The sequence below is a fragment of the Centrocercus urophasianus genome, unplaced genomic scaffold (genome assembly GCF_019232065.1).
Source record: "Centrocercus urophasianus isolate 14NV4802_14NV808 unplaced genomic scaffold, USGS_Curo_1.0 seq_20, whole genome shotgun sequence".
In the NCBI taxonomy this organism is placed as follows: Eukaryota; Metazoa; Chordata; class Aves; order Galliformes; family Phasianidae; genus Centrocercus; species Centrocercus urophasianus.
This window is the reverse complement of record NW_024884756.1, coordinates 18,822,534-18,836,381: the sequence shown is the minus strand read 5'-3', so window position 1 is coordinate 18,836,381 and position 13,848 is coordinate 18,822,534. Positions and strand designations below refer to the sequence as shown.

At 43.1% G+C, this 13,848-nt stretch overlaps 1 protein-coding gene across 1 annotated transcript in view; it reads right to left on the bottom strand.

Moving 5' to 3' along the window:
• Positions 1-1,128, bottom strand: part of STK39 (serine/threonine kinase 39) — an 87,059-nt gene extending 85,931 nt beyond the window's left edge. Inside the window, 5 exon segments of the mRNA XM_042822510.1 lie at positions 614-716; positions 719-786; positions 789-902; positions 905-951; positions 953-1,128. Coding sequence (XP_042678444.1) covers positions 614-716; positions 719-786; positions 789-902; positions 905-951; positions 953-1,128 — 508 coding nt within the window.
• Positions 1,129-13,848: the final 12,720 nt, after the last annotated feature.

Genomic DNA, 13,848 nt, shown 5'->3' with positions numbered 1-13,848 from the left:
AATCAATTCTGCTTGGTGAGCTTCTATCCGTTCCCATGCTGAGTAAGAGCAGCCAATAACCCTGCACTGGGGCATTCACTGAGTCATCCCAGCTCCTCTAAGGGAGAAGACCTCAAACGTTTTGTTTCTGCTTATGGAAAACAGCCTGCCTGATAACAACGCTGAGTGTGTGCACAACCTGCAGCCCCAATCAATAACGCATAGTTCTCACTGCCATCAGCCTGAAAGCCATGAGCAATTGCTGTGCAATACTGAAGACAGCCAACAGCACGACCAGGCAAGGCTCCCAGGGGTTGCTTCTTTTGTTCATTTAAATGGTTTGAAAGAATAGCAATCCCAGCCTTAGGTCCAGCCTGTATCACCTGCAGCATTTGCTCAAAGTTCAAAGAGTCACGTACAAACAAAAGCAAGTTTTCTCACGGTAGCTTCCATTAGCAACAAGCAGCGGCCAGGTCGGGAGATGAGAAACTTCCCACTGCAGGGACTGCTAACAGCAGTCACATCATCACAGAGCACATCTCAGGATAACACAACCCAAGTACACAGACGGAGATAGAGCCCATCTGATGCATGCTGGATGGCAAGAACGACGTACGCAGCAGCAAGCCCCTACCTGTGGGGCTGCGTCCCACCGCCCTCCGGGACAGAGGTCTCTAGGATGGACCTGAGCGGTGACACCGCACCGAACTCGCGCGCGAGCCGACATACACGGGGGGGCCACGAGGAAAAAAGAAGCGTGCACGACAGCAGCGGGTCTACGGGGGAGAAACACCACCCCCAGGGAACATCAGAAAAATGCAGACTAATCGAAGCGGATGCGCGCACATCTGCGCGCGCCGCAAGCCACGCGGCGCAAGGAGCGCATCCGCAGTTCCCAGGGTCCCGGCAGAGAGCGGGGGGCTCCGCGCCGCCCCGAAGCGACGATGCGGCACAGGGCAGCCGCCGGGCCGCACCGGGCGGGGCGCGGCGCTTTCTAGAAGGAGCCGCCGCCCCCCGGGGCCGCGCCGCCCGGCGGATAAAGTTTGCGGCAGCCGGCGGCGGCGCCACTGCAGCGCCGGGCGCGTCCGCCGCAGTGACCGGCCCCGGCAGGAGGGACGCCGCTAGGCCCGGAGCCGGCCGCCGCCGCATCCCCCGCAGCATCCCCCGCCGCCGCCCCGGCCGCATCGCCGCCCCACCCCGCCCGCTCCACTGACCGATAACCTCCTGCAGCTCGTAGGCGTCCCTGCAGATGGGCCAGCCGACGGGCGGGGCGGCGGGCGCCGGCTGGGGCTGCTGGACGTGGACCGGCGACTCGCCCTGCTCCGCCATGATGCTGCCGGAGCGCCCGGGCACCCGGCGACCTTCTTCAAACTTCCCTTCCAGCAACACCTTTCAGCCGCTCCCTCCCTCCCTCCCGCCCCGCGCAGCCGGCCGCCCGGCGGAGGGAGGAGGCAGGGCACCGAGGGGGAGGAGGCAGAGGCGGGCGCCGCCGCCGGCCCCGGCCGCTCCGCTCGCCCCGCGCCGCCGAGGAGAGGCCGGGTGGCCGCCGGCGGGCCGCGACGGGCGCTCGGCGCTGGAGATCGCTCTCGCGCGTCCCCGTTTCGCGGGGAGCAGCACGAGGACTCCCCGGACGCCGGCTGACCCGGCGGCTCGCTCGCTGCCGTCCTCCTTCTCGCACATCCGCGAGGCTCCCGGCGGCGCGCGGCTGGAAGCGCTGCGGGCGCTCGGTTGAGCGCGTGCAGGCCGCGGCCTGCGGGAAGAGCCCCGGGCCGCCCCGAGAACGCGGGGACGCTGCGGGGTCTTGGAGGAAGCCCGGGGCCGACGGGGATGCTGCCGGGGAAAGCACCTGTTAGGCCAACTGCACCAGCGTGCAAACGCCTCTGTAGCACTCGCTTCAAGCATAAAAGCGTTCCTGCCAACAGCATCACTGCTGCACACTCGTATTTAAATTTGAAGACATGAGCAACCATTTGGTTTTGGCAGCTTTGGGCACTCCAATCCCGCAAAGCAGTGGAGTGGCCTTACTCAAGCAAGGAAGCGATGCCACACTGCTACACCTCAGCAGAGATGCAGCCTCGCACTCACCAAGCAGGGTTAGCACACAGCTGGGAGCTGTTCCCACAGCCAACAGAACTGAGGGGTCTAAACAGACAGGAGTCATTGTTAAACTTTTCTACCTCTCTGCATGATATGAGACAAGATTAAAAAAAAAAAAAAAACCACAACCAAACAATCCATGAGTAGATGAAACTCAGGAACTTAAACTGGTATTAATATAGCATACAGTTGTGTTTTTCTTTCTTTTCTGCCATCTTCGCAGTCATTCATGTAGTACCAGCAGGGTGTTACCTACTATAGTCTCACTCCTACTTTGAAAGCTTCATATTTCAAAATCCATGGGATTCAGAAAGCAGTAAGAAAAAAAAGTTTCATCGTAGATTTTAAAAATTTCTCTTCCTATTACAGTAGGGGAAATATTGATGGTAGGTGGACAGTTGGGCTAGATGATCATGGAGGCACTTTCCAACCTTAGTGATCCTACAATAGGGATTTAAGGTCATTGGAACTGATGATGAAAATGTGAGCTGGAAATCTCTCAGAGCCAGCACTGATTGATGTCAGAACTGAATCTCAAAACTGTTGAGAAGCACAAATCACAGAATCACTAAGGTTGGAAAAGACCTGTAAGATCACTGAGTCCACCCCATCCCCACCTTGCCCACTGACCACATCGCCATGTGCCACATCTCCACATTTAGCCAGCACCTCCAGGTATGGTGAGCCGACTATCACCCTGGGCAGCCTGTGCCAACACTTTAACTTTTTCCGAGATAAATAATTTCCTAACATCCAACCTTAAGAGTAAGAATAGCTTCATATCAGGTCTCAGTTTGCACAGGACATCTAAGGAGTTAAGTGCTTTGGGAGTTATTTTGTGCCACACCTGTATAAACATACATATGCTCCTGTTCGGTTGAATCTCAAGAGAATTTCCCCTAGGTAGCTGTGGATCCAGACATGAAACCAAGCACATGTGTACTTTATCCTCCCCATCTCCTCAACCCATCGATATTCTGAATACTTTATATTCCATTCAAAGTTGAGACCCTGATCCTAACAAGGAAAAATTTCCACGGAGCAACAGTATGATATGTGATATGTGTCTCTTGGTTGTATTATTAACTTCTCAGCAGGATGGCTGGAATCTGACCTGACAATAACAAGCCAAACCCTCTCTCTTATCTATAAATTTACTATCTTGTTTCAAAAGAAAGCTATTCCTACAAAACAAAATCAAGTTATTTATGTTTTGCTGTGTTGCTAAGAAGGCATAATGAAGAATGAATTCTTTAATAACTGCTTAGCATTTCATCAGGTCCATCAACAACTTGCAAATATGGGCTTCCATTTTCTTACAAGCAGCTGTTAAGCTTAGTACGGAAGCCACTAGCAGTAGGTAAATACTGCATGTTTTATGCTGAAAAAATGATTCATTACAATTTAATTTTTAAAAGCAAAGTCATTAAAACATTTTCATATACAAACATTAGAAATTATCTCCCACAAAACTAAAGGTCAACAAGACTTGGAAGAGGATATATCAAACTGTCATTCGATATTAAGCTCAATGCCAAAACTAGGCAAACTTGTTAGTAGAGGAGACCTTTCTGCCAGCAATAACATGGAGAAAATAAAAGGACAGCAACAGCATAGGGCAAATCAATCAGCACTGAGAAATGGTTTCTCACTAATGATGGCAAACAGCCAGCTTCTCCATCTGCACTCAGCTGTTGGCGGGTGGTGGCAGGGGATACTTTTAGTTCCTAAGCCATGAATTCCAGTGATGTTGCTGCCATATCACTAGCAAAATTGCTAGAATTTAGCATCATAGAATTACAGAACATTGTAGATTTTTTTCTCCCAGAACTAGCAATACAACTTTGGAAATTTCCAGAGCACACTCACACTTTATTGAGATGAGCAGCTCTTACAGTGAGAATTTTCCAGGAGGACAATTTGCTATAGAGTGGAACTGGCGGGAAATGCTCCGCGCAGCCAGCACAGCATAGGACTCAGGTTTCAGATTCGCGTAAGGTAACACAAAGAAAAGCGACAGCCAGCCCCAGCCCTCGAAACGGCTGGTGTGCAGCAGCCGGCCAGCTGCCTTTGGAAAGCAGGGCCCCTGCTGGAGGCTGCTGGGAAGAGCCTTGCAGCGTTAGAAACTTAAAGCAGTACAGCCAATAGCGTTTTTTTTCTTCCCCCTGTTGCCCAAAAACTCCGATTAAAGAACTATCTGCAGATTTCGGAGATTCAGTAGAGGAGAAAAAAAAAAAAAAAAAAAAAAAAAAAGAGAACTCAAAAATAATAAAATTAAATAATATATTAAAATCAGTGTACCACAAATTGAGGACATTTCAGAACAGTCCTACCCTGCTTGAACATGGTTTGGTCTTGTGAAGTGCTTAAAAAAAAGAAACACAATGCTGAACCAAGTCTCCAAATAAAGTGAAAAAACGCTTTACATAGCCAGGCTACAGGGAAAACTAGCAATTGTCAGAAGCCTACAGGCCAACATGGATAAGAGTTAAGCAGATGCTCAGACCCTTCAATAGCTCCAACCAAACGATAAAAGCAACAGGCACAATCTAAGTAGCCATATGAACTAGCACAAGCTAAAACAGCAGGAAGAACAAGAACCAGTCTCTCTGCTATCACCTTTCTCTCTCAGAGAAGCAAGTGAAACAAAGCCATCCCCTCTCACCTAAAAATGGCCTAATATGACTATCACATAGTATAGCACAGCTGCCTGCAATTTTGTACCCTGGATTTGGAAACCTCCAATTTGAATAGAGAGAGGGATGGCTGTGCTTTTAAACATCATGAGATATGAAGGCTGACACAACAATAGCTGGTGCTGATGGGAGACAACAACATGCTTTCAGTCATCTTTTTACTTCTAGCAAACATACAGTTCAGTAGGTAACATTCCTATTATTGTTGCTAGCATGCTTGCTTTCATAAAATCTTGCAGTGTAGGCCAGTTTCTGCTGATACAAAAGACGTTAGAAAAGATGTTAGAATCTTCTATCAATACGCATTAAGAAAAGGATCTTGATACCCTGGAAAACTTCTGATTCTGTAGTCACTGTGTCAGCTGTGTTTTTGCTAAGTCTCACTGTTAATGTATTTCAGGGCATATTTCCAAAATAAATCACCTTTTCTCCTGAGTTAAAGGCCGTAATGCTTTTTCCTCTTTTCCTCCTGCACCTCCCTTCTTTATAAAGCTCTGTAATGCATTCTACTCAGCTCATTTCGTCCTTAAATTCAGGATGTAAGACTTCGTGTTCTGGATATTAGTGGTTGTTGAACCGGTAACCATTAAGTCATAGTTCATTGTTACACACTCACGTTGACCTTCTAATTATTTCCTTATATGCTATATGCCAAGCTGATATCAGCCCTCGCAATAGAAGTTCCCATTGCTCATCTGGTAAGTTCTATCAGTACCACAATACCTGCCACTGTGATGAGTGGCATTTCCTCTTAGAAACAGGATGAAATACCATTCCCTTTCACGTAGAAACCAAACCTTGAGTATTTTCTTATTTGCTCAACCTGTTTTATAGGTGGCATAGACACAATAAAAGCCTGTCTTTTATCTCAACTACTCTGAATTTAAGAGACCACAACAGGCATATTGAAGATCTTGCATAAGAAGTAATAAAGCCTATGCAAGTTTTTCAGCAGAGAAGGGGGCAGACACTCAAACGTACAAGAGTGTTGATCAAAGGACTTTCATGGTTTTCATCACTGTAGGCTATGACCATCTCAGGCATAATAATATATTAGTATCTACATACTAAAAGGCTGGGGAATACAATTATTTGAATTTTACAACCAGAAACAGAGAGGGCTTAAGAGATTTGCCAAAGATCATACAAGATGTCTGTAGCAAAACTGGGTCTGTAACAAATTTTCAAAGGATGAGATTTCATACAGCCTCAATTAGCTGACAGCTAATTCCCAGTTTGGTTCAGCTGAAAAAAAAATAATAGCTACCTCACCATGCATCCAAACAGGCAATAGAGAGGGAAAACAGCATTGACATGAGAAACTATGTCTTAAAGCAGGGAATGCGACATGCTACCAATTCAACAGGAACTGTTTTAGATTTATTAGATAGTCATGAAATGGCACTAAATCCCAAACATATATCATCATTTTAAAAGTCTATTCATCAAAGTAAACGATACTCACCTTTCCTCACTTTCCATTTATAATAACAGGAAACAGTTTGTACTTTACTGGAAGGCTACAAACTTCATTTCAGCAATGTTTATAATGTGCTTGAGCTCTTGGAATTGAAGTAGTCCAAAAATAGAACATTTTAGTTTTGAGAATGCTGTCTGAAATAATTTTGTAATCTAAATACTCTAAGTAGGCTTATGCATGAAACTTTTAAACCAAACTGTTAAGCAAATTTTTGATGACGTAAGTTTCCACCTTTCTCCTCCTACTAGAAATTGAGGGTTCAGTAGCAATGGGCAGTTCAGTGCCTTCTGACAAACTGAAATTGCAGTTGAAATAAGACTTACTCATTTTGTGCTTCCTTTCCAGCATTATGATTGACAAATGACAAAACTATCCAGAGCCACTGGCTAAGAACCCTTGCCTAACTTGATCTTCATAAGAAGTTCAGTCTCCTATTTCTCAAAGCAGCTCACTCTGCTCTCAGAGCTTTCAGGCTAGCAGGGCTCCACAGACACCCTGGAGACAGCAAGCTGCTTCGTGAAGAGCTCCTGCTCAAGCAAGCTGCCTTAGGCAGCAGTACAGGCTGGGCTCCAGGTGAGCCAGGTACCACAGGTGCTGAGTAGCAGCAGGTGCAGCAGCTACAGCCAGAGGGCAGTGGCCAGATGACAAGGCAGGGGCAGGCCAAGGAAGAACAGCCAAGGTTAGCCAGTGATCTGATAGCCAGTAGTGAAGCCTGGAGGAACAGGGAACTCTGGGGTGAAGCAAGGAAGCCAGAGCTGCAAGGCAAGGTCAGGGTGAGCAGGGTACACAACTGGGCTCCAGCAAGGAACCCAGATAAGGACCCTGAGCGTACAGGATAGGCCCCAGGCAAGGGTCCTTGGAACTCTTTTATATAACTCAGCTGTTCTCAGAGCAGTTTAGTAGGAGGGAAAGAAGTTGCAAACTCTGCAGAACGCCAGCCACTAGGGCTTAGCACCAAGAAGCCTCTTCTGTTTCACAGGTTGGGTGCTCTCTACACCTACTGTTGACATCCAGAGTAACTAGGCAGAGCTACTAGCAGCAGAGCTACAGATCCAGATTCAGGAAGATGCCTATTGCTTTAATTCCTTCTAGCCTGAGAAAGCACTGAAACATGCCAATCTATCCAAAGGGAAAAGATCAGAAATTGCTATCCTTTCCTACTTATCAGTCAAAGCTCACAACTCTTCCCAGAAACAAGACAAGCTATAAAACAAAAATCCTGTAAAAAACAAGTAGTCTTCACACCAGGAAAATGAAAATTACAGCTAAGATATTAAAAATAGAATCAAAATCTAAAGAAACAATCTCTCTTAGAACAGTGAGGATACTGTAAGATTCCCAATACTATAATTGCTTTTTCTCCTATCTGTAAGAGGAGCTAAGATGTATCAAAATAATATCCTTAAATGTTCACGGCATTAAAAAAATAACATTTGTTAACTTTAGGTTTTATTCTTCCTTAAAAGACCTTTACCAGCTGCTTTGGGACTTGCACAATCTTTTAATTAAAAAAAGGAGACTTCAAACATAACAGTGTAAAGTACACTCTTTTCTAGTTTATGTGTTATTGTTTTTACAATTTTCTTGAGTTCTAATTTATCCACTGAAATGCTGTAATACTACAATGCGATGAAAAGAGTAGTAGTAATAGCAGAGTGGTAACAACCCTAGGCTACAGCAAATGAGAACAAATTGCAAATGAGAACTAAATGCAGAAGCCATCAACACAGAAACAAGGGAAGAAAAACTGCTTACCTTCAGGAAATTTCTGGTAGGCAGGGACCTCCGACAAGGTAGCCTTGTCTCCACTGCCAATCCTTAAATGAGTACTGGGGAGAGGTGGATCCTGGCTCCACCCCTTCCAGTCATTCCGGGGCATTGCATGCACCTGAGCTGCACTGGGTTGGCCCTGCCTTCCCGCCAGGTGCTCAATCACTTGGTCAGGCTGTGACTTGGTATTTCTGCTACAGCCATGAATAACAGAAGCCTAAATGTTTCCATGCTGATTTTGCTACACAAAAAACAGAAATCAGGAGTTTAGGCGCAACCTGATCTTACGATTTTCTGGCATGTTACTGAAATGGAAAAACACCCCCAACAGATACATTTTTTCACAGATTCTGTCAAATAAAAGCCCTACATTTGCTACATACTGCTAGGTATAGCATGCCAAGAAAGCACTCCTAATTTTTTTTCAATCATTATCAATACATCAGAAGCAATCAGCACAGTACATGAAAACCAGATACCCTGGTATAAACAAGTTTTGCCATTATAGCTTGTAATATGTCCTTTGCAAATACAGCTGTGAAAAAGAGAGCTATGACCTAGTACTCTGCCCAGCATGACTACACTTACAAAACTAGCTACAGAAGCAAAAACTCCATTTTGACCCTTCTGATTGCATTGCTTATCTGGGGGCTAACAAAAGCTGGATTTTGCCACAATACACAAAAACATATATGGAAAAAGTGCCAGTCAAATGCAGTTTTTCCTCTGCTATCATGAACACAGCTTTCTATTGGCACTGATTACACCAACATGTGGAATTGTTCTGATATGAAAGCACTCACTGATGAAGGTCATTCCAGTTACACAGTGCATCAGCTGAAATGATGCAGTTCTGGAATTTGATTTTATAGTGGCAGCAGAGAGAGTGGCATTGGAGAGGCCTGGGGTGAATATTACTAAATAACAGAAAGTGAGATTAGGACAGCTAGAAGCTCCCAGGCAGCTGGAAATCTAACCTTACAAAAACATCAGGAAGATACTTACAGATTTTATCTGAATCTGCAGAGTCAGAGAAATAAAAATATTGAACTTCTTGGAGTAAAGCCTGATTTCCTATAATAACAAAAATATCTTTAGCATATCATGCATATCAGAAACTATTTACTTAGAGTAGGTTTACTACAAACTTGTATTACATAGATTAGCAAAGCACCATGTGTATATTTTAAACATAAGAGAGTCTTTCAACCTTACAACACAAAAGTAAAGTGAAACTTTAAAGGAGCCTGTTTAAGCTGTGCAAATTGAGGAAGTCTGTCTAATATTCTGTACTGGGTTGGGTTATGAATAAAAACTTCATTCCAAGAATTTCAGGAGCCCAAATCGTGACTTGTCTGGTGGCATGTTGAAGCAGCTGAAGTTGCCCACTTCAGGAAGAAATGTATAAAAGTTCGGAAACAGCCCAATGTTCCACACAGGGCTGAGAAACAGCACAACCCTGTGGAGAGAAGAGTGACAGCTCAGAGTCGAGAACAGCCTGCAGGTAGTCCTGACAGTGGTAGCACAAATGAGAGAAATGCCTAGCATACAGAAAACAAAGAAATGCTGTGTAAGTCTTTGCTTCTGTGAATGAACGAAAGCAAGAGACAACTGCTTAAATAAAGACTAGTTCAAAAACTAAATTACAGTTCTGAGCAAACTGTGGGTTGTGATTGATAAAAACATACCTGAAAGGCAGAGTCTTTAAGGTTAAGGCTGTTAGCACAGTTTGGGACAGATGGTGCCCAGTTACACCTATCAATTCTGGAGTAAGATCTCAGCTCTATTTCAATTTTGTTTTTAAAGATAGAAAAATGTATTAAAAGCTATAGCTATGCATGGCTTTAAAAAGCAAACAAAAGAGCTAGTAAGATTTTATATTGGCCTTGTAGTTTCTGTGTTATCAGATTAACTATGGCGGTTTCCCATATTCCGCAGACACAATTTCAGTGAAAACAAGAGTATCCTGGTGACTTGAAAAAAAGGCAGTGGTAAAATTTTGCTTTGCTTGTTTATGTTGTCAGCAAAAATCTATGATTTAATATTCTTAATTTCCTGGAACAGACATGCTAGAGGAGTATCTCAGCTAAGCAGCTGATTGACAAAGTCAGACTTGTTTAGCTGGGTAAATATTTGAGGTTGCAGTTTACATGGCACAAGTCTCAGCAGGTCATAAAAAGTTTGTTGTATTTTTTCCAATTCAAGAAATTAGCTGAAAGTTGTTTTAGAGTAATATCATCCATACTTAAAGGGACTGTAGTGATATTGGTGTGTTCTGTTTCATTAGTCTCATATCCAGTTATTTAATAGTGCAAAGCAGAATTTATCAGCTCTATCAATGAATCATTGTTGGGAACCTACAGACATTTTTAATAGAGAACTGGAATATTAATAATGAAGGAAGCTGGAGGCAGAATTAAAAATGGGTTGTGTAAAACTATGAAGAAGTAAAAATCCTCAAATAGCAAGGTGGTGTGTCCCTAGGCATAAATGCCTCTTTGAATCAAATAAACATGGAAATAAATCATCACAGATATCACAGATGACAGTTATGGTTACCACTCCATCCAGAGACAATGGAAGGAACATATGGCACCAAACTCAGCTCCCAGAAAGGAAGGAGAGCAGCTGCCTATAGAATGAGATAAAACCAATGGTTTGTTGACATTGCTGAGGCAACATCGCAAAATCCCTTGACATATGAAAGAAGCAGAAAAACTGAATTTTCCATATAAATAGCGGCAGTGATATTTCTGCTGAGGTTCAGTAAATGTCATTTTTAATCTCTAAGCCATTTAGGTAGGTTCCAGGCATTACCTGCAATTTTTAAAAACCTCATGCATTTTTAAGTGTTGTCCAGAAAGAAAGCTGATGCACTAGAATAGTCTAAGGACTTCCATATGGTCACTTATGCCAAACCAGCTGAAGGGCATGGACTCCTTTGTCTACTATAAGCTTTTCAGCAAGAAGATACCTGATTCCAAGAATCTCTAAATGACATGGTGAAGGAAGATCAGATAGGTTTTGCATTTGCTTTTACATCTCATAGTTTTTCTCTAATAGGAAGAAACACAGTGGCCTTTAATAACAGGAAATTAAAGGAGTATTTCCCACTCTGCTTTGTCAGACAAGGAATTAAGTACCAGTTCTTTCTTATTAATTCTCCCAAGCCTCTGAACAAGTGACAACAGATAGAGAGGGTTTTGTTACCTTGCCTGTAAATGTACTTCTGAAGGTATACAAAAGCAATTTTTGCTGCTTGAAATAGAGTAAAATGTAAATTCAAATTTGCAGGAGTTATATTTACAAGATATATTTCTTCAGTACAGCAAAATGTTTCCATTTTAATGGAATAAGCAATAGAAAAGGATTTTTCTAACACTTACCATATCTAATTTTTTTTATATTCCCTGACACTGTTCACTGCTTGAATGCAGCACTGAACAATTAAACAACAGTTTATATATTATCTATGAATTAGCAAAGCATTTTTTTTAGATTCAGCTGTTGTCTGACAAATATTTCAAATCAAAGAGTAAGACATCTTTTAATTAGGATCTTACATTCTAAGCTGTAAAGAGAATTAACTATTCTAATCACACAGAAGATTTTTTAAAAGTACAAACAAAATAGTTCTATTTTGTTTAAATTCACATTTGCAGCACACCACCATAATTTTCATCTTCAAAGCTGCTTAGAAATTCTGACAAAGCACTTATGTAACTTTGTAACTTCTGTGAAGAACTTATACATCAATTAGTCAAAAAACTGGGGGGAAAATTTAAATCATATTAAAACGTTTTCACTCAAAAAAAAAAAAAAAAAGAATTGCCAGATATATTCACAGAGAACCTAAAGGTACCTCATGAGAGGTCCAAGACTCAACTTAAGTGTTTTAATGCAGCAAATGAACCACATGAATGACAAGACCCTTCAGGAAAATGCTCCTGCTCACAGTCACAGGCCTGAGCTGGAAATAGTGCTGTTCATTCACTATCACCATTAGATCTGTTTTCTCAGGAACCATATCCAAACATGTATAAATACTTGTACACACCAATAACAGTGTGAGACTTCCGATTGAGTCTCAGGGTTCAAAATCATTATTACTTTTAAATGAAAATCTTATATTCTAAGGGCTCTGACTGATTAAACTTCTACATAAACATATCCAGCAGCCTGTCAGGGGAATTGCAACCTGGCACGTCTATTAGGAAAGTAACCAGTATTGATTTGTATTAGTGCTGATCTCATATTCCTCAGCAACATTCAGGTGACGTTTCCGCTCTCTTGATAGATTATAAGCTTTTATCTTTTGTAGAAGCAAGCCAGACAAATCCAAATTACCATTACTTTCAAATGAGAGATTTCACAACAGAAAGAGTTTGTTTTCTCAAGTTTTGGAGCACTTTTAACTTCATGTCCCTGTAAGCTGCCAAGCAGACTAGCCTGGATGCTAGAACCACTTGCTTAATGGAACAAGAGAAATAGTGCAGGCAGACAGAAGGCTTCCCCAGGCTGTAGAATCAATATAATCTCAGACTCCGCATCACCACCTTATTAGTCTTCAGTTCCACTGCAGAAACTGCCACAGAGCATCCTAAAACTACAAGGAAACAATGAATGTTTTCAGATCAGCACTCTGTCAGCCAGATGACAGTGCTAGATACAACCTATAATCACAGAGGTGATGGGGCTGTCTCACTTGCAGATTGCCAGTTTCTAGATTTGTACATTAATTTTCAATTCCCTTTCTCGCCTACTCTTTCCTTAGAAGTTCAGCTAAGTAATTTGCAGAAGCTTTTATTATTTTTAGCAGGTGGATGTCTGTATCCTTGCTACTTACTGATTGTTCTGTAAGCACAGAGTCAGTGAGGTTTTGTTAGAATATAGCTTATGTATATGTAGCTTATAGGCAGAAATAAGGTTGAGGGAGGGAGTAATAGATTTTATTTTAACTGATAGTATTGAGATGAGGAGGACTTAGGTCTCAGGTCACAGCTTCTTCAGTTCTACGTAGAAGCAGCAAACTTGGAGGTAGACATGGATCAGAAGCAGGAACACTCAGGGACAGAAACACACCCTTACATCTTTCATGGAACAGCAACTTCAGCTCTGATCTCTCAGCTCTCATCCCGGGCTGTTTTCCAAAGAGTCTAGGAATACATAATTTTGCTGCATATGAAAAATTATAAACTCAGACAACTAATTCTTGCTGCACAGTGCCTGCTTTTGTTCCAGAGATGCTAATGTTACATCCTACAGCCCCAACAACTTCTCCGCTTCCTTCCTTGCCAATTATCCTTTCCTCTCAATTGTTTAATGGATTTAAACTTGGTTCAGTTCCGCCCTAGCTGTATTTTGCCAGAGTTTGAGTGATTCTACTCCTGAACAAAAGCAAGTCAACGTGTTCAAAAGCCTATTTATTCTCCCCAGATCTGAGAAGCAAGGCAATAGATGAAGAACAAGCCTGGCCCAGTCAAATCTACAGACAAGGGCAGAAGCAAAGCTAGATGCAGGACCAGAGACTCCAGGTGATGCTCCTCACAGCTCTCACAGTGGTCTGGTGCAGGCTGTACTGGAGCTGGCTTTGTGCACAGGCAGCAAAACCCCTAAAAAGAGACCTTGCCTGGCATCGCACTCAAGGCTCTGGAAATCCTGTAACATCATTTGAACTCTGTTTTGTCCTTTAGGTGTTCAGATTTGCAAAGGATATGGGCTGTTGGCAGGACCTGAATTCAAAGGAGTGGTACTCCTTGACATGGGTCTGTGATGTCTAGCAGACATGCAAAGTTTAAGACCAGGACTTTGCAGATGCTGTAGTAT